This window comes from Paramisgurnus dabryanus, chromosome 22 (genome assembly GCF_030506205.2).
Source record: "Paramisgurnus dabryanus chromosome 22, PD_genome_1.1, whole genome shotgun sequence".
NCBI lineage: Eukaryota > Metazoa > Chordata > Actinopteri > Cypriniformes > Cobitidae > Paramisgurnus > Paramisgurnus dabryanus.
Genome location: NC_133358.1, coordinates 10,245,927 through 10,267,824, shown reverse-complemented (window position 1 = coordinate 10,267,824; position 21,898 = coordinate 10,245,927). Strand labels below are relative to the sequence as shown.

The window sequence follows — 21,898 nt, the reverse complement described above, 5'->3', positions numbered from 1 at the left end:
CTCTGTGGTGCATTTACCTTTTCTTTTATTTATTGTTTGTTTTCATAGTCTGATAAACTTTAAAAAAAATTGAACTAATAATAATAAACTATTTAAATTCGATAAACTTTTGTCAAGTACAGGACCCAGATTGAATTTTATCGTTGTGTTAATGTACGCACTATCAATCTCTGACCAGCAGGTGTCACAATAAATATAAAAATCTGCATCTTTTTAGTGTGCGTGCACTGATATTCCCATGACCATCTGACAACTTGCTCCTGGTTATTTGTTCCAATTGCTTCACATATCTTCTTTATAAAATTCATTATAGTTGTATGACATTTGGTCAAAAAAAGTGTTAACCAGTCTTAGCCAACTCCAATATATAATATATAGCTATTCGACATCAATAAATCACTGCATGTAGATTAGAAAAGATTAACTAATATTAAAATGTGATAACAGACGTTCCTGTTTATACTTTAAATAATTTTTTACCTATATCATATTAGTCAACAACGCAGTTACATGTATAGGACCACGCCCACACATGGATGTACCAATGGTGGGCGTGTCCGCATAGCACATTCTGGTCACGTGACTCGCAGCGTAGTTAGTCCACGATGATATAAAAAAGATCACAGTTTATTTCATAGTCTCTTTAATTTAAGGCAAGCTGCTATCCTTGGGGAGTTCGAGCTACAAGGTAGCTTTGACTCACAAATATCAATCATGACAGGTATGTGACAGATATATGCTGTGTATGTTTGAACTGCTCAAGTTTAGATTGAATGTTTTTAGGAACTCGAAATATTACGCAGGAGCACCTGTGAACAGCTGAAAGATATGATTGCTACATGAGCTGTATACAGATGCTCATACAGAGATGACAGATTTTCGGGTTATTTTTTTTAGTCAAGATATCAGAGCTGCGGATATTGCATTTATCATATTCATATTTTACATGGCTCTGGGTATGCAGTTTGTGTAATATTGGTTTGTATTGAAATGCATGACTTGTGAATATCAAATCTGTTTGCGATGCATATTTCTTGGCAGACTTGTTATGTAGCCTATGCGAAAAATGCATGTCGCGTCTCTGCAGTAGTAGCAGAGCAGTAGCAGCACGCGTCGTTTAGCGCATCCAAACTTCTGTCATAAAGTCACTCAAAGCTTTAGTATGTAAATGTTTATACAGTTAAATGTATTTACTCGCTGTTAAAACTCTATAAACAGGCTTAAGATGATATACTGTACTGTCTGGTTAATGCATATAATTTTTGTACAACGTATTGTACTACGCATTAATGCTGATGACAGGGACTGTAATGCTGCATCAGGGGGTGTATATTTTGTCGCACTAATGTGACCTTCTCAACGCTTGTTTATATTATTTATTTGCAGAACCAAGAAACTTTAGTTCCTGCTTCTGCCTGTACACGATTTTCATTACTGTACATCCCTATAATATGCCTGCTTAATACAGAAAATATGAATTAACCAAAAACAGTACAATGCGATGAAAAAAATAAATGTTATGTAAATGTTATGATGTTTTATAACTCCTCCATTTCTTTCACAGAACAGGCATTTGTCACCTTGGCCACAAATGATAGCTATGCAAAGGGAGCCATGGTGCTTGGGACCTCCCTAAAGATCCACAAGACTTCAAATAAACTGGTGGTGCTCATTGGACGGCATGTGTCAGATCAGTCCAGGTAGAAAAATACATGCTGTTTAACACATACAGTATGTGTTTATATGTGCTGAACATTCTTTCTTCTGAACTTTTATTTATTGTGTAGTAATTTACTTAAAGGTGCAGTGTGTAATTTTTAGAAGGATCTCTTGACAGAAATGCAAAATAATATACAAAACTATATTATCAGGGGTGTATAAAGACCTTTTTATAATGAACTGTTATGTTTTCATTACCTTAAAATGAGACGTTTTTATCTTCATACACAGAGAGGGTCCCGTTACGTGGAAGTCGCCATTTTGTGCCGCCATGTTTCTACAGAAGCCCTTAACGGACAAACTTTTTTTACTAAGTTGTCTCCGTCAATTACATGTTTTTCCAGTGGTGGGTACCATAGCTTCTTTATGCGTTTCAAAACGAGGGGTGAGCAGTGGACTGAGCTATTGGTTGCAATTCGCAACCTCACCACTGGATGCCGCTAAAATGTACACACTGCAGCTTTAATTTCATGTTCTGTAAAACAAAGTAGATGTCTAGCAAAATGTTTGAAGTGTTTGTTTTCAAGAGTACCATAAAAAATGAATTAATTATTTTGAAGGGGACATTTCACAAGACTCTTTTAAGATGTCAAATAAATCTTTGGTTTCCCAGAGTATGTATGTGAAGTTTTAGCTCAAAATACCCCATAGATAATTTATTATAGCATGTTTAAATTGCCACTTTGTAGGTGCGAGCACAAATGTGCCGTTTTTGGGTGTGTCCTTTTAAATGCAAATGTGCTGATCTCTGCACTAAATGGCACTGCTATGGTTGGATAGTGCAGATTAAGGGGCGGTATTATCCCTTTCTGACATCACATGGGGAGCCAAATTTCAATTACCTATTTTTTCACATGTTTGCAGAGAATGGTTTACCAAAACTAAGTTACTGGGTTGATCTTTTTCACATTTTCTAGGTTGATAGAAGCACTGGGGACCCAATTATAGCACTTAAACATGGACAAAGTCTGATTTTTATGATAAGTCCCCTCTAATAAGTCCTTTAATGTGTCATCTCAACGTTATTGTGCATTTTAGCACATGTAAATAGTGTATGTTTGCTTGCAATGCAGTAAGAAAGGGGACAAAATCGATTTAGGGTGGGTTATTAAAAATAATGTTTTTTTTTTTTAAATCTCTTTAGATCTGTGCTTCAAGAGATCTACGATGAGGTGAGGCTGGTGGATGTGATGGACAGTGGTGACACAGCACATTTGGTCATGATGAAGAGACCTGAGCTTGGTGTCACATTTACCAAACTGCACTGCTGGACACTAACACACTACTCTAAATGTGTCTTTATGGATGCAGACACATTGGTGAGTATTATTCCCATAAATCAATTATGGTTATTTATTCCACACCGATGGGTTTGTGAAGACATGCTTTGTGAAGACAGGCATAAACATTTTTACAGTGTGGTTTGTCTAAATGGTTTATGTCATTTAAATTACACAACCTCCCCTTCAGTGCAAAACACAGTGCTTTTACTATTATGTTTAACTGGGCTTGCATTTGTTCCCTCAGCTTAGATCTCCATGATGTGTCAGTGAAACACGTTGTTCAAAGAGAAAATGCATGTACATGCAACATGATTTCCTGCATCAGAAATCGATTGAATGATGAAAACTGGACATTTCACACCCGAATTAACCTGAATAGTCTTTTAGTTTGTGGGTTATGTGGGCTATAGTGACCTAGGAAACATTAAAGGGCCCATATTATGCCTATTTTTACAAGATGTAATATAAGTCTCAGGTGTGCCTAGAATGTGTCTGTGAAGTTTCAGCTCAAAATACCACACAGATCATTTGTTAAATGTCCAAAACGCCCCTATTTGGGTGGAAGCAAAAAAGCGCTGTTTTCGTGTGTGTACCTTTAAATGCAAATGAGCTACAGCTCCTCACTCACTTACCAACAGGCAACAGACAGTGAGCACTTTAGGTTAAAAATAGATCTGATTCCTGTAAATATAGTCTGAGACAATAGTATCTTTAGCCACATTAGTGCTGCAATGTGCTAACAAACACATTCAGATAACCTTTTGGGTAAAATTAACCAGTTTTTGGTCAAGCACCCATTTGCGTGCTTTTGTTTTGTTTTCTTTTTTCTTAAAGTACAATTCCCACTAATATGGTGATGCTGTAGCAGTCCAGAGTTGAGGTTGCTATCATTTGCTCTGATGTACTATAGGTGGTATCAAACATAGATGAGCTGTTTGACAGAGAGGAGCTGTCTGCAGCCCCCGATCCAGGATGGCCGGATTGTTTTAATTCTGGTGTGTTCGTGTTTCGCCCGTCTAATGAAACCTACGACAAACTTCTTCAGTACTGCACAGAGCACGGCAGCTTTGATGGTGAGTAAAACCCCATCATTCATTTATCTGTATTGGAGGTCTTACTTTAAAGGTCCACTGTGTAGATTTTTAATGGCATCTAGTGATGAATTGCAATCAACAGCTCAGCTCACCCCTCTCTTTTAAAAATAAATAGTGAAGCTATGGTAGCCGTCACAGAACAAACGCATCGTCGTCTGAGACAATGTAGGGACGAAATGCTTTCTGTAGAGCCGTTTGTAGAAAACATGACGGCTACTTCCATGTAAGGGGACCTGTGGTGTATGTAGATATAAACGGCTCATTCTAAGGTAATAAAAACAATACAGTTCATTATGTATGGTCTTTATACACCACTGATAATATAGTTATGTATATTATAGGGATGCACCGATAGGATTTTTTTGGGCCGATACCGATTTAAACAGACAACTTCTGGCCGATACTGATGCCGATACCGATATTAACCACTTGTATACAATACTATACAGCTGGTCTATAAGCTAGTTTATTTCTGCATCAAATTATTTTTACTGAACATGGATTGGATCTAATAAACATTCAACTGACCAACATAATAAGAGAGGCACAAATTAAGCAAAAACTAATATAATAAGACAGCGTGACAACCTTAAAAGGTGGTTTTTGCTATTCAGCATTTATTTTATTAACAACATTAACTCATTTTTTTTTTAACATATAATGGATTTCTTTATGCAGTTAATTAATAAACAATCGGTATCAGCCTTTCCTGTGCTATTGCCGATATGCCGATGGTTTCAAATTCATCAAAAATCGGCCGATAAATATCGGCGGCCGATACATCGGTGCATCACTAGTATATTATATTGCATTTCTGTCAAGAGATCCTTTTAAAGGTTTCACAGTGCACCTTTAAATGGGAGCAAATGAATTTCAGAGTAGTGCGCATTAAATGAATGCTCTGGGCATATTGTTGATCATCATGGACATTTAAGCCAGTTATTAAAAACAAGCCAGCAAGCATAGTTTGCTAAATTTTTTGGTAAAAGTACAAAATGTCCATTGAGGAATAAAGCTCGACTCCAAACACTGTAAATAATTGATTATTATCCCATCTGCAAATGAAATGGTCTCAGTTTTTGGTTGCCCAGCTGCACTTATTTATGTTTGGGAGTTTGTCTTTTTTTATGAGTTTGTCATATTTTAAGACACAAGTAAAGCATGATGTACACTGTGATCTGCATATTATTTTTGGGGCTTCTGTTCCAGCATTTCCAGCCATTAGTTTGGTAAAGGTCATTTCTACATATGGCAGTGTTTTCTGATGGGAATACTCTGGAGAAAAGTAACATGTCACAACAAGTCGGATAGCCTGGAATAAAAATGCTTTCAGAAATATGTGCAGCACTTCCTGAAAAGAAACATGCCATTTGTTTAGATAATTTGTAAAGTAAAAAAATAAAAAATATGGCTAGCTGTAGCAAATAATTAAAACTAGCTTTTACAATTATCCCTATATTTATACAATCTTGTTTTAGAAAGCTGGTTTAAAGCAACTTGCATACAGTTCCATCTGACAAATCTTTGTAAATACCTACACACCCAATACTTTGACATGTGTTTATCTTACACATAATTAATGTGTTTATCATAATTAAGCTGTCTCTACTCATTTACATAACTAAATTATCTCAAGCGAATATAAAGCAAGAGGAATTTGGCCTAGGGCTGGCGCGGCAAACAAAAACCCATTCAAGGCAACCATTTTTCTTTAATTCCTGCAGCCACTTCTTGGCATAATTGCATGTTATGCAACTTTTATGGGTTTAGTAACGAATAAAGCATGCACTAATCCTTATTACAACTTATTTGATAAGAAGACAGATAATTGTTCACACATGCCGGTTAGTATAGGTGACTGAAAGGAAAGTTTGCCAAGATTTTTGGCAAATGTTTTTGGCCTGTTTTTACCTCAGCAAGACAGTGGACTCATTCTTATGGATCTTGCTGTGAGTTTGAACATGACCAATGAGAAACCAATTACAGTAGATTGTTGGTTTGTTAGGGTGAACTCTACTTCAAGAAGCTCTTCAAAACACTGTACCAAAAAAAAGGCTGTAATGGTCTCCCAGCTTGGTATTAGCTGGGTGTAGCAAGAGGCTGAAAGACCAGCTTGACCAGCTTTGCCAAGCTGGGAGTTCCAGCTAAAACCAGCTACCAGTTTATGCTGGTCTTAGCTGGATATTTTAGTAGGGTTAAGGCCTTTTTAAAAATTACCATCCCAGTGACAACTTTTCTATTATAGCTTTGGTCACTTTAAAGGAGCTGATGGTTTGGGTTGTGATAATTAGGCTTTGCAGCATTTGCATGGTTTAAAAGAAGAGTCTTGTCAGCTGCGACCAATGAGAGATTTTGTTTATTTTTGGCTTCCACGTTGGCTTTTGAAATAACACTTGATATCTTTGCAACATCTTCTGGTCCGTTTCCCATTGGTACATTAATGCTGTAATGGTGTGCTAATTTGTACTAATTGCTTTATTTTTAGCAAGGTTTGTTTATAGCCACAACATGGATGAAATGAACTTGTCTTGACTTACTGTAATCTTATGGCATCTCCTGCTCAAATACATCTGTACGAAACTTAGGAAAGAAGAACATAAGAATCTGGATTTTTACATATTTTTGAACTAAATGCTAGTGGTGCTTGTCTATGTCAATTCCACCACTTCAATGGAAAGGGTGTTTTGGGTATTTTTGGGGTAAATGCAGTTGCTAGGAAGTTCTGGGTATGTTGCTACTGGTCAGAAGACCATAATCTTTCAATTAAAAGTATCAAAGTCCTATTTCCTAAAAATAGTCATGTCAAAACTCTCTTTTCCTCATCCTTACCAATGAGATTTGATCTTTTACGGCAATAGTACAAACCTTGTCAGCTAACATGCCAAAGTTTAAAGGGATAGTTCACCAAGAAATGAAAATTCTGTCGCCATTCCCTTTACCTCTGGTTGTATACCTGTATGAGTTTTTTAAAGATATTTTGATAAATGGTAACATCACAGTTTTCCCGACTATGGAAGTCAATGGGTACTGTTAACTGTGTACTTACAATCATTTATCAAGTTCTTCTTATTAATCTTTAATAATATTAATATTAATTATTATAATCTATTAAGATCTAACATGAACTACAACTAAACAATACTTCTATTAGTATTAATGTTAATTTCAACATTTACATAACAATACATTTGTAGCATCAAAGCTTTTGTGTTAACAATAATGCACAATAAGCATTGCGTTAGCAACACAGAGATCATGGGTTTAATACTGAGTGATCATGTAAACTGCAAAAAAAGATTTTCAATCTTGTTTTCAGTAAAAATATCAAACATTTCTTAAATTAAGATGCTTTTTTTGATGAGTAAAACTACCCAAGAAAAGAAGTCTAGTTTTTAGACCAAAAATATCAAATTTAAGTGATTTTGTGCATAAAACAACCAAAAAATTTGCCAATGGGGTAATACATTTTTCTTGAATTTAGTGTTTAAGAAAAATGTTCAAGATTTTTTTTGCTTACCCCATTGGCTGCTTTTTTTGCCTGTTTTATGCACAAAATCACTTAAATTTAATATTTTTGGTCTAAAAACTAGACTTCTTTTCTTGGTTCGTTTTGCTCATCAAGAAAAGGCATCTTAATTTAAGAATTTTTAGATATTTTTACTGAAAACAAGACAAAAATACTAAGACATTTTTTTCTTGAAAATCATTTTTTGCAGTGTATAGGTCAAATGCATCTGCAAAATGCATAAATGTAACTAACTTGAACAAACATCAAAGAAGTGTATTGTAAGTAGTTTATGAATATTAACAATGGTTAATAAATGCTGGAAAAATATATAGCTCATTACTAATACAAATAAATATAATGAATGGGATCTAACAGGGTACATGTACATGTACCTGCGTAGTGCTTTCAGGCCTGAATGTGAGCAATAGAGATGTTTTATATATCAGACAGCCATGAATACACAATAACTTGAGTTTAAATCGGCCAAATCACTTCCAGCTTTGCAGGCCATTAAGTCGACAGTTTTTCAAAGACAAAGCATATCTGTGTTCACTCGCACAAGCAATTTGGTGTGGGCATCTTTCCATTCACCCGGTTATTGCAGTCCTGACGTCCAGCGGGCATCTCACGGTCCTGTTCTCATCCACTGCCAATGTCAACCATCAATAAACCCTCTGCATTCCTGCACGGTTCTGCTCATCCTCTCAAAATGAACAACTAAAGGCCACAGCAATGTTTGTTGAGCCGCTTGAACAAAGGAAGACCCTGAGGAGAAATCCGAAACCTAGAATTTTATCAGCAGTTTATTCCAGGCATCTTGGTTGATCTGTTTAAATTCTTGTGGGTTTGAAACCCCATATGAGTTGGATGATGACAGGATTTTAGGTAAACTATCCCTTTAATAGATAAATCATACACACATTGTTTATGGCAGTCATACAGTAATAAATCTACAGACTGATAACAGATGTGTTCAAGTACCCACATCCATATCCATACTGTATCTGCATAATATTACTCCTACACTCAATGCTTGCTATATAGCTGGATATTATATAGATGATTAAATAAAGGCTGGTTAAACAGAGGATGGGATTTTCTTTGGAAAACCGTTATCACCTTTAACCGCATAATTAAAGGTTATTTTTCCAACAGGAGGAGACCAGGGAGTTTTAAACGGCTTCTTCAGTGACTGGTCAACAGCTGACATCACCAAACATCTTCCATTCATCTATAATATGAGCAGCATAGCAATATACACCTATCTTCCAGCATTTAAACAGTAAGTGATACTCCTATGCACTGCTTAGCACTTCACAAATGACTCCTGCTGGTAACGTCATCGCTCCAGACTATATTGATGTTGCCATCTGGTGACTGTCAAGACTAGACAGTAAGAAGATCCTCGAGCGCGTCATATGAAGACTGTACATATACATATGATATTAGGTAACAGTCATGTTATGTAGATGTTAAGCTGCATTAACACGGGAATTTCGCAATGCCAAATTTCTATACAGATCCCAGGGCAGCAACCAGAAATGATATCAAATATTAAAGTGTTGTTTTTATTCACACATCAATCATAGATTCCAACGTAGTTGCACCACTATGGTTGCTTTTGATGTTACTGTACAAAATGCTGTAGGTTTTCCTCCACCTGAAAAGTGCTGTGACGTATCCATTATCTGTTGGTCACACGCCTTCACATGAGACAAATTTGTAGAGGATGGTAAAGAGCATAAGGGTGGGATCTCTGGAGAACTGATTCAATGGCTTAAAATAGAGCCTTACTCCCACATTCATATTGCATATAGGGAAATTTACTTTTTTACATGTATTTCTACAACACTGGTTGAGTTTTAAACGTTTTTTAGGAGTTTTACAGATTGAGTGAATAGAGTGAATAGTGGAAAGCAGGTCAATACTAACTAGCTTTTGGCACAGTGGGTAGTAGGGGAGAGTGGATACAACCTAATGCTTTTTGGTTTTGGCTCAATCATTCAAAAAAATTTGAGTTTGATTAATTATATTTTTACAGAAGCAACACACACATCTCTGCTACAAATAAACATTTGAAGTTTGTTTTTAGTACTTACCATTCTTGGACAATTACACCAAACGTGACAGAAGTGCAAACGTTACAACTTACCCCATTGGTGGGGTTAATTGAAACAGGCAGGTGGTTAGTTGTAACACTTGATAAAAATGACGCTTGCAGGCAAATATTTCAATACTATTTTGACTATATACTTGAAGTGGATATTGTTTATATATTTGCCTATAATAGACACTGTATTCATTCATCCAGCCCTTTTCTAACAATAGCTCAATTATTAATGGGTACAAATGTCTAAATGTGTGAGAAAAGCAGTGCAAATATGATAAAACATTTTTTTATATGTGACCCAGTTTGTAATAACATACTACAGTTTCAAAATCAAATTCTGAGATAATAAGCATTAAAGTCTGATTTTATTCATTCATTTTATCATGATTTCAATCTTTGACGTGACCTTATTCAATCAATATTAAAGATATGAACAAAAATAAATTTGACACACGATTTTTGATAAGAGAGGCACATTTATTTTGTTGGCATCCAGCAATAATTCATGTGTAGCCTATTTAAAACAACAGCAAGAATTACGCTAACATTAGCGGTTTTCATATCGTAAGTGCTGAGGGGTTCGTTGTAACACAGCGTTACAATTAACCCCGCTGGGTCAAAAATATTTTCAAGCCCACCAAAAACGTTGCTAAGAGCTGCAGACATATTTCAAAACCATGCTATGTTTTAGTCAACAAGACACTGATTAATATGACATAGCATTGGATTTGGTATCTTACACACCCAACTTATAAACCAAAAAAACATATGATGAAAAAATTTACTTACATGCCACCAAAACACTCGTTCTTCAATAACTCTCTGGAAAAACATTATACATTGCCAATAATTTGCGGGAGATCGTGTTTTGGCAGCGTGAAAAAATACTGGAAAAACAAAACGATCAACCTTGTGCAATAATGTAAACAGTCCGTGTTACAACTAACCCCATGTTAGTTTTTTCCACGGGCACCCCACTGTTGCCTCACAGCAAAAAGGTCCCTGGTTTGAGCCCCGGCTAGGTCAGGTGGCCTTTCGATGTAAAGATTGCATGTCCTACCTGTGTCAGAGTACTTCAGTTTTCTCCCACAGGCCAAATTGCTTCTCCCCTAACTTGTGTATGGATTAGCCGGGTCTCGCCATATATATAGCCATATATGCTGGAATGGTGTGAATAATAAATAAATACATAAAGTATAGTCGTCTCTGGAGTTGATTTTAGCAGGAGGAACTGGCAACATACTTTAAGCCAATGGAAAGCAAATCCATTTGTCTAAGGACTCAAGCTTGGAAAACATGACACATATTTTTAGGCTTTAAAGAAAGACGGTATTGTGTAGTAACCTACCCAGGGCCCACCCTTGAATCCAATTGAGAATCTACAGTATGATGTCTGACACTCACCATCAAATCCCCAAGAGACTCAAGGCTATTTGGTGCTAAAGGAATGCAGAAATCCCTGCTGAATAAAGTCTCATTGTGTTTTTAGATATGGTGCAAATGCAAAAGTGGTCCACTTCCTAGGGCGGATGAAGCCGTGGAGTTACACGTATGACCCCGAGCAGAGGAGAGTGAGAGGGGATGTTCATGAGGCGACCTCTCACCCCAGCTTTCTCCTGGAGTGGTGGCATCTGTACAGTAGGGAAGTGGTGCCCATGTTGCTCAGAGAGTATGGAGACTTGCCCTTTAACTCCGGCTGTGAAGTAAGACCTTAAATCTGACACATTACTATACGGTGTATTAAACTTTGCACAATATAAGTTGTGCGTGAAAGATGAATTTCCATATGTATGCTTGGTTGCATCCCAATTCCCATAGCTTATACTGTGCACAATACAGTATGTACTTTAGTAAATTATTTATTAATTACATTTATTTACTTTGTTGGCCTTAATTAAGTATTAATAAAGTCGTATCGTTTTTGTTTTTTTTAGTTCATACACATGCAAATTGGGATGGAGGTTTCTTTGTCAGTTTATATGGGACTTTTAAACTGTAAATTATTTTCTTGTTTTTTTTATCAATTTGTTGTCAGCAGGAGGATCCTCTGCCCCCTTTGACCTCAGCAGAGCGCAGGAAGAGGTGGGAACAAGGTCAGGCCGACTACATGGGAAACGACTCTTTTGACAACATTCAGATAAAGCTTGATGCTTTCCTTAAATAAAAAGGATTCAGTGAGGGGATAAAAAATCGCAAATTCTCAACATGCAGTTTTTGCAGAGTAACAAGTTTAGATACAGTTTACTGTTACTATTGTTTGGGAAGCAAATGAGCTATGCAATGCTGTTACACTTGTGATATGTTAAATCATTTCACTCTTTCTTTTTTATACACTTGCAAGAACTAAAGCCTTTCCATGCAAAATCTGCATAACACTTTCTTGAGCTTAAAAAAGTGAAAATGTTTAGGTCACTTGATTGAATTAAAAACTATATTAAAAGCTTTTGTTATGACAACATTTTGTTATGAATGTATGTGAAGAAAACAGAATTGTGCCAACATCAAATTCTTACATTGCAAAACAAAATTGTGACCCTGGACCACAAAATCAGTCATAAGTCACATGGGTATATTTGTAGCAATACCCAACAATTTTCTTCTAAAAATATATAAACATACAAATACCAAATGAAAGAACAGGCCCCTTTGCTTTCAAACTAACAATACACAAACTAAATGGGAAAAAAGTTTCATCCTATCTATATTTTTTTCTCTGCTTATAAAAAAGATGGGTATTTTTCTTTAAAAAAATATATATATATATTTTTTAAGCAAAAAATGTGAAATAATGGCATTTTTTAAAGGAATTTTGTTAGAGATTAGATTCAGAATGATTATCAAAACATACACACACTGTAAAAAATACTTTGCTGCCTTAAAGTTTTTTGTTAAATCAACTCAGATTTACAAGTCATGTCAACAGAGATAAGTTGTCACAACTTATAAAATATAGTTGAGAAAAGGCAACTTAATTTTATAAAGGAACTCACCTCTAGTCAAGATAAATAATAGTAAGTTGAAATGACTTGAAAATCCGAGTTGATTCAACAAAAAAAAATACAGTGCAGAGTTTAAAATTAGTAAATAACGTTTTGGCATCAGTTTTTTCATAAATTTGGTCATTTATATTGGATAATTGCGGTATTGCAGATAAAAAATCATCAGGAACACATTTTTTTAATGCAAATGTTTTCTCTTAATTGACGAGATAATTTGTCAATGGTGGGGGAAGAGTTAAATTAAGATCATGTTAGGATAATCCTTGCATCAATATATCAAACTTTTATTTATCATCAATAATGTGTTACTAAGCACTTAATTTGGACAATCTTAAAGGTGATTTTCTCAATATTTAAGTTTTTTTGCAACCTCAGATTCAAATAGTTGTATCTCGGCCACATTTTGTCGTGTCCTAACAAACAAAACACTAATGGAAAGCTTATTCGGTTTTCAGATGATGTAAATCTCAATTTAAAAAATTGACCCTTATGACTGGTTTTGTGGTCCAGGGTCACATTTATGGTTATTTTTTTATAAAGCACTTGGGCCTAATCATAAAAGAAAAGGAATATATACAAATCCATTCAATACTGTTAAGAAGCATCTCAGTGTGAGACCTTAAGAAGCTGCATGATTCTAAGGGTGACTATTGAAGATGCCAAAATAGTTTTAATTTTGGATTTTGTAGTCACAGTTCTCCAAGTAAAGTGTTATTCCAATGTTAGTGAGTAAACTATTAAACATACAAAGAATGACCCTAAACATTTGATAAGTAGTGTAGTTTTAGGGTAACCCATCTACCAGCTTTTACTTGACATGATGATCCTTATAAGCACTTACTGATAGCACATATGTTTATCAACTTCAAGCTTGTTTTATGTAAAGCACACCCTGAGAAGCTACTTTAAAAGGCGCTGTATAAAAATTATTATTATTATCATCAAGTGATCAACTTGAAACTTGATCAAAGCTCAAATTGCTTTAAATAGTGCAATTTAAACTCATTTTTTTTTTTCATATTGCCTGTATTTTAAAATGTGTTTACTTTATATCAAAAAGTCAATATCTTTTAGACAGTTTCTGTAAATTGTCATATGGTTTCACTTTTTCAAGGTTTGATGTTAAATGTTACATTCTTTGTCGGGATTTTCGTACTGTCCTGTTCTGATGTTGATCTTGTTCTCTCGTTTACAGATGTTACTGTGTTATCCATTGTGCATGTTTGCACTTTTTAATTTGCCTTTTCACTTTTTTATTTGTATTTTCTCCATTTCAGTTACATCCATTGTTACAGGGCATCAGTGTCCTGCAAAAATAATATATAATAAACTTCAAATCATTCGGGTCTCATTTATTCGCCATGCTCTTATTAAATATGATCTAGTATACAATAAAAATGCAGCATTAAGTTAAAAACAACTTGGTTTTGCAAGTCAATTCAACCTACTATTTTAAGTTTTTCGTTTGTGAAAAGTTGGCATAACTTATAAAATCAACTTGAAAACTTAATTTTTTAACATAAAAATATATGTTGATTTGACAAAAATACTTTTTAAAGTGTAATAATGCATACCATATAGTAGTGCGTTCTGAGTTATCTTAATTAGGATTGCAATAAACACGTACTGTTACTTTATTTTATCACTGTTTGAAAAACATTTGATACCTGAAATGTATCAAATCAAATGCACGACTCCACCAAGTGGGTTCTGATGGAACTGCAGCCCAGCGTTCATGAGCCCCATTCACTTCTGTAGTCGGATAAAAGAATACTATGGAAGTTAATAGGGCTCATGACGGTTTGGTTGCAAACATTGCTCAAAATATCTTTCTTTGTGTTCATCATTCAATTTATACAGGTTTGTAACAACATAAGAGTGCGTAAATGATGACAGAATTTTCATTTTTGGGTGAACTATCCCTTAAGATGCTTTGAAAATAAAACTTGGATAAAAATGCAGTGCACATGTAGTAAACTGTACATTTTTGTGTGTATATGATGTTTCATAGAATATTGTAACATTATATAATTATTACGAGATTATTTTTTTAAATGGACACACACACAAACATATTTTTGTCAAATTATATATATTTTTTAATATTATGATTATTTACAAAGTTATTATTCTATGAAGCATGATATATCGTAGCTAAATTTCTTAATATTAAATATTATAATTATCGTATTTATATCGGTAGCATCCCCTTACTACAGGCGATCATTTGCATCTTGCATAATTCATGAGCTAAGACCCCATAGCCCCGCCCCCGTGCGATTTGTCAACATTTGTTCAAGATGGCTGCGCTGGCGGTGATGAGAGGAGCGCTCCTCGTCGGGTTCTCGGTGTTTCTGACGCTCGTGCTGGGTTTCGGCCTGCCGTCCGTGCTCAACCTCTTCGCGCGATGCTGCGGCTTCCCGGAGGCGAGCGTCACTGAGTGCATCGTGCTCGTGTACGCGCTGTTCGTTCTGTATGTAGCCATACCGCGGCTGCCCAGAGGAACTGTAAAGGTAAAGTACAGTGTGCGCGAGCGCACATGAATACAAACTTCATAAAGCAGCTTTTCAGACGATGCCATCTACACAAACGCTTAGATTGTAATATAGTAGTGTCAGATACAGGCATGCAGGATGAAATTCACGTGTGGCATTTTTACAGTACAATAGTTTGCATTTAACATTTATAGAAAATGTAATGCGTTTATGTGATGAACTCTTATGATGAGTAATACATGAGTTTCTGTTTGTTTTCTTTATAAATGAAACGAATTTTCTCGGAAATCATTGAAAATCCCAAATATAGTAATTTTAAATTTCCAAATGTTTTTTAAAGTCATGAAGAAGAAAATGTTTTATAATTAAACTATAATTTACTGTAGCCTCATTGGGAGTGCTTAGTGTTAGCAATGCAATGGTCATTTGGTTTGATCCCAAGGGAACACACATGATAATATTGCATACATTTGTAAATGAAACGTAGCAAAATAAATCATTCAATGTGATGCCGTTGCCATTGCAGGTTGATGGGAAGGCTGTGCTCATTACTGGCTGTGACAGTGGATTTGGACATGCGTTGGCTAAGCACTTGCATCAGCTTGGTTTTACTGTGTTTGCCGGTTGTCTTTCAAAGGTAATGGCTCAACTATTCTTGCAATGTGCAACAGGTTTTAGCTTCTCTTTTACCTCAACTGTTGAATGGAGAAATGTATTTCACAAGATTCTTGCAGATCATTCTTACATTTGTGTGTCATCATTCCTTCAACTCCCTTTTTCTTCAAAATTATGGGTTAAAATTCCCTGACACATTTACACTGTACTTTATACCACTCATTCCTAATGCTGCTAACTAATAAGTGTGCTTAAACAAGTGTGTAATGTATTTGTGTCTCATGAGGATGGAGAAGGTGCAAAAGTTCTGGAAAATCTTCATTCGGAAAAGTTAAAGGTTGTACAGCTGGATGTTTGCAATGAGGAGCAGGTGTCCCAGGCCGTCGAGTTTGTGAAAGCCAACCTGGAAGACCCAGAGAAAGGTGGTGATTAATTTATCTTTTTTCCTCATATTGCATAGTGTGAACTTTTTAACTTGTGAGTCTTTCTGATCTCATGTTGTGCAGGCTTGTGGGCTATTGTGAACAATGCTGGGATCTCAACCTTTGGTGAAGTGGAGTTCACAACCATGGACACATACAAGCAGGTTGCAGAGGTTAATCTATGGGGAATGATCGGCGTAACCAAAGCCTTTCTGCCTTTTATACGCAGGGCTAAAGGTAAAATGTGTAAAGGGGACATATCATGAAAATCAGACTTTTTCCATGTTTAAATGCTATAATTGGGTCCTCAGTGCTTCTATCAACCTAGATGTGAAATGTGAAAAATATCAACCTAGTAAAGTAGTTTTGGTAAACCATTCTCTGCAAGCATGTGAAAAAAATAGATAATTGAAATTTGGCTCCCCTTGCTCACACCTATAAAGTGGCAATTTTAACATAAAAGTTATAATAAATTATCTATATGCTATTTTGAGCTAAAGCTTCACATACGTACTCTGGGGCACCAAAGATTTATTTTACATTTAAGAGTCTTGTGAAATGCCCCCTTTAAAGGGACTTTGCTGATAAATGTTTATGTTCCAACCTTCACTAAGCAGTGTTTTCCCAATCATTTTCCACCTGTTGTTAGCCTGTAGTTAAAGGAATAGTCTACTCATTTTCAATATTAAAATATGTTATTACCTTAACTAAGAACTGTTGAATCATCCCTCTATCATCTGTGTGTGTGCACGTAAGCGCTGGAGCGCGCTGCGACGCTACGATAGCATTTAGCTTAGCCCCATTCATTCAATGCTGCCATTTAGAGATAAAGTTAGAAGTGACCAAACACATCAACGTTTTTCCTATTTAAGACGAGTAGTTATACGAGCAAGTTTGGTGGTACAAAATAAAACGTAGCGCTTTTCTAAGCGGATTTAAAAGAGTAACTATATTTTATGGCGTAATAGCACTTTTGGGAGTACTTCGACTTGCCGCAGTAACACCCTCCCTCTCCCATTATGAGAGTGAGAAGGGGAGCGGACTTTTCAGGCGAGTTGAAGTACTCACAAAAGTGCTATTACGCCATAAAATATAGTTCCTCTTTTAAATCCGCTTAGAAAAGCGCTACGTTTTATTTTGTACCACCAAACTTGCTCGTATAACTACTCGTCTTAAATAGGAAAAACGTTGATGTGTTTGGTCACTTCTAACTTTATCTCTAAATGGCAGCATTGAATGAATGGGGCTAAGCTAAATGCTATCGTAGCGTCGCAGCGCGCTCCAGCGCTTACGTGCACACACACAGATGATAGAGGGATGATTCAACAGTTCTTAGTTAAGGTAATAACATATTTTAATATTGAAAATGAGTAGACTATTCCTTTAACAACGATAGACTTTAGTCAGGTTTTTTTACTTTAGTGTGGAGTCATGTTTGTGCTATTGGTGTCTAGACTGAAGGTTTTTCCACTGCTTTTTCTGGACAAAGCCCGCCCACAAGGCTGTTTGACCGACGTGTCAAACAACCAATCACAGTTTGTTTCGTCTAGCGTCACGTTTTGGCACTTACCGGCTGGCAACAAGTCAGTTATTAAAATAACCAGATGCAACCGAATAGCATCTAAATAAACAACATTACTCACCATAGAACAACGTTGTGCACTTTATCAACTGCCACACAAATGAGACGCTCCCGGTAAACATCTGATTTAAGCATATCTCTCTACTTTTTAACAAGCAATTCAGGAGAACTGAACTTTTTGAGTCCACTAACTGCCTCAAGCAAAACTCTTGGACGTCTTTCAGAGAGTCTATGCCGCGAACTTTGCATATTTTTGAGAATCCAATGTTTAGCTGATCCCACAGAAGCTCATTTTTACACAATTTTATGGTAATCTACCATTAATTGGTGAAAAATATACTTTTAGTTATAACACTGTACACTTCTTTGATCACAGGACGTGTGGTGAACGTGGCCAGCATGTACGGCAGAATGGGAAACGCTCTCCGATCCCCTTACTGTGTTTCCAAATATGGCGTGGAGGCTTTTTCTGACTGTCTCAGGTACGAAATGAAGACCTGGGGTGTCAAAGTGTCTGTCATTGAACCGGGAAACTTTATCGTGGCTACCGGCATCCTTACGCGCGATATAGTAACGTCAACGGCAGAGAAGCTATGGAAGGAGGCGCCCCCCGGTGTTCAGGAGGATTATGGGAAGGCTCACTTTGACCAGCACATGGCTCTCATGCGTTCCTACTGCAACAGCGGGCAGCGAGAAATAGAGCCGGTATTGGATGACATCACGGATGCAATCACATCGAAGCGGCCGTATTCACGCTACAATCCTATGGAAGCGCACTGGTGGATCCGCATGCAAGTAATGACCCATCTTCCGGGAGCCATTTCAGACTTAATCTACTTCTAATGTATGCTCTCATCACATCAATATTATATGCCTTACATTTAAAGGGACAGTAAGTAGGATTTACCCCCATCTAGTGGTGAAATTGTATTTTGCATTCAAACGAACAGTGCTCTAGCGCCTCGCCTTTCCAAATGCGTGTTGCAACTATGGTTGCCGTTATGTAATCACTGATCTCCTTTTCCGTTGCAGCTGGTTCACGTGTTCTGAATGAAAACACATTGGTAGGCTAGTGCTTTTTGTCCCTCTCTGCTATTATAGTTTATCAATAAAGCGGGATGACATGGATGCCTCGTTGGACTTACCTGTTCAGTGTTACTAAAGAGAAGAAATTCTAAGCTTACAAGCTTAAGTCAGATCACTGGCAGAGGTCACTTGACACCAATGAGAACATATTTATGAATAAAGACATTGATTTTGATTAATAAAACACTTAAAATCCTACTTACAGTCCCTTTAATTTACTTAATCAGTATTCAGTTCTGATTTAGGTTTAGGAAGAATCACACGGAGCTTAAAGAAATATTCTGGGTTTGGTACAACAGCATTTGTGGCTTGCTGTCAATCACCACAGTGTAAAAATTGATTCCTTGTTGCACTTGAATGTTTAATTTTAAACTTGAATTAATAATTCATTTCAACTTTTTGGCTAGTTACAAGTTGCTATAAATTATTAAAATAAAGTTGTAATAACTTAAGCCCATTCAATTTTTTATGTTTTATTTATACCAACTCTTCACTAGTCAAGAAAGTTGAAAAGTTGTTTAAACTCAAAATGTTAAAAGTGTAACAAGGATTTTTTAACAGTGCACTGATAATAAAATTACTAAAATGCACTCAGTCAGGCAGGCAAAGAATGCTAGTTGGACTAAAAATGAAGTTTGTATTATTTGTATTTTTGAAAAAGTATGAAGTTTGTATTTTTGAGCAGTTTAATTATTTTGTAAAAGTAAACTCTAGTAACCAGTAGCTATATAAAATTTTTTTTTTGTTTTTATTTAGATTTGTACATGCAATGTCTTATGTGTCTATGGATGGCTGCGCAACAAGTTTACCCTTGGGTACTAATAAAAATACCTACCCAGTTATACACCGTAAAAAAATGCAGCATGAAGTTAAAAAAACTTGCTTTTGCAAGTCAATTCAACCTACTATTATAAGTTTTGGCTTGTGATGAGTTGACATAACATTATAAAATCAAGTTGAAATTGTTTAACTTTTTAATTTGTATTAAATTTTAATTTGTTAAGTTAAAGTAACATAAACAATAATTTTAAAAGGAACAGTATGTAAGAAATGTATATCAATTAATCATAAAATGGCCCTGATATGTAATTAGACATGAAGAAATTATTTTAATTTCAAATACTTATATCACTGACAACAGTGGTCTGGCCAGGATATTGTCATTTAAAAAGTGGAGTTGCAGCCCTCAACTGATGTTTATGTTGTCATTTTGTGTATTGGCCGCCAGTTGTGTGATTGCAGTACCAGTTTTAGCCACAAGTTTTGTGATTGCAATATTAGTTTTTGCCACAATCCTACATACTGTTCCTTTAAGTCTAGTTTTTAGACAAAAAATATAAAATTTAAGAGGATTTGTGCATAAAAAAATTATTTGTTAAGTTAAAGTAACATAAAAAATATGTTTATTTGACAAAAATGCTGCCTATTATTTTTTACAGTGTGCCTGCCTACATTTTGTGTTAATTTTCACAAAGATCAAAATGATCCTGTGTTGCACTGGACAGCAGGCCACATGTGTTGCTTGTCTATTTTTTTAAAAACTGCTGGGTTATTAATCAACCCAGCGTTGGGTTGTAATTTAACTTATGTTGGGTTGTGTTAACCCATTGTTGTTATCCTGGTTTAACCCAACAACTAGATGTGTCCCCTTTTGACCCAAAACTGGTTTGAAAATAACCTTGCATTTTTTTAAAAGTATGCTTAAAGGAACAGTCCATTTTCTTAAAAGAAAAATCCAGATAATTTACTCACCACCATGTCATCCAAAATGTTGATGTCTTTCTTTGTTCAGTCGAGAAGAAATTATGTTTTTTGAGGAAAACATTGCAGGATTTTTCTCATTTTAATGGACTTTAATGGACCCCAACATTTAATACTTAACTCAACACTTAACAGTTTTTTTCAACGGAGTTTCAAAAGACTCTAAATGATCCCAAACGAGGCATAAGGGTCTTATCTAGTGAAACGATTGTCATTTTTGACAATAAAAAATATGCTCTTTTAAAGCACAACTTTTCGTCTAGGTCCGGTCCAGCATGACCTAACCTAAATGCGTAGTGATGTAGGGAGGTCACGTGTTACATATATAAAATGCACATTTGCGGACCATTGTAAACAATAAACTGACACAAAAGCCGTTTCTCAATATGCGTTCTTGTCTGTTCTTGTGGACTTGTGAAACGTCATCAGTCGCGGCCACAGTACTCTTCCAATTCAAAGATCGCATTAAGCCCAAGTTCACATAAAATCCCCAGATGTGTTCTTGATCCACCCATTTTATCGAGGATGCATCAGAGGAGACTTGTGTGGACTTATGACAGTGAAGTTTCCCAGAATGCATTTTACGTCAGGAGTTCGTTCTTCCGAGTCTGAACTTGCAAGTTCGAACTACGAAGGACACAAGTCCGAGTTTGGCGTACTTGGTATTGAGAAACAGTCAAAGACATTAATTAGTATCAGTTGACATACAACAACGTAGGAACGGTCCTCTTACAACACACTTGTAAACACTGGGGCGGAGTTTCGCGTTCGTCCTCTGTGACCTCTTGACGTCATGACGTATTGTGTGGGGTCACGCTGACGCATCACGACCGGATCTAGACAGAAGTTGTGGTTTAAAAGTGCATATTTTTATTTTTATTGTCAAAAATGACAATCGTTTCGCTAGATAAGACCCTTATGCCTCGTTTGGGATCGTTTAGAGTCCTTTGAAACTTTGTTGAAAAAAACTGTTAAGTGTTGAGTTGAGTATTAAATGTTGGGCTCTATTAAAGTCCATTAAAATGAGAAAAATCCTGCAATGTTTTCCTCAAAAAACATAATTTCTTCTCGACTGAACAAAGAAAGACATCAACATTTTGGATGACATGTTGCGGAGTAAATTATCTGGATTTTTTTAATTAAGAAAATTGACTAATCCTTTAATCTGTATTTACTGAGAATATTTCAAACATTTGCACTTTGATTCAATTTTATTTATCATAT

At 35.8% G+C, this 21,898-nt stretch overlaps 2 protein-coding genes across 3 annotated transcripts; both read left to right on the top strand.

Annotated features, from left to right (window-relative positions):
• The first annotated feature begins 564 nt into the window (after window positions 1-564).
• Window positions 565-14,048, top strand: gyg1b (glycogenin 1b). Of its 2 annotated transcripts, none has more exons than XM_065294739.2 (7): window positions 565-721; window positions 1,565-1,700; window positions 2,864-3,038; window positions 3,913-4,075; window positions 8,760-8,886; window positions 11,204-11,417; window positions 11,753-14,048. In XM_065294739.2, exons 1-7 carry the CDS (start codon window positions 715-717, stop codon window positions 11,876-11,878), a joined length of 948 nt encoding a protein of 315 aa, XP_065150811.2. In that variant the 5' UTR covers window positions 565-714; the 3' UTR covers window positions 11,879-14,048. The 2 variants fall into 2 exon arrangements, with proteins under 2 accessions (XP_065150811.2, XP_065150810.2); XM_065294738.2 differs by having other exon boundaries at window positions 11,750-14,048.
• Window positions 14,049-14,965: 917 nt separating this feature from the next.
• Window positions 14,966-20,679, top strand: bdh1 (3-hydroxybutyrate dehydrogenase, type 1). Its single transcript, XM_065294737.2, has 5 exons — window positions 14,966-15,226; window positions 15,735-15,845; window positions 16,110-16,245; window positions 16,330-16,482; window positions 18,204-20,679. The coding sequence occupies exons 1-5, from the start codon at window positions 15,014-15,016 to the stop codon at window positions 18,668-18,670; spliced, it is 1,080 nt and encodes a 359-aa protein (XP_065150809.2). The 5' UTR covers window positions 14,966-15,013; the 3' UTR covers window positions 18,671-20,679.
• Window positions 20,680-21,898: the final 1,219 nt, after the last annotated feature.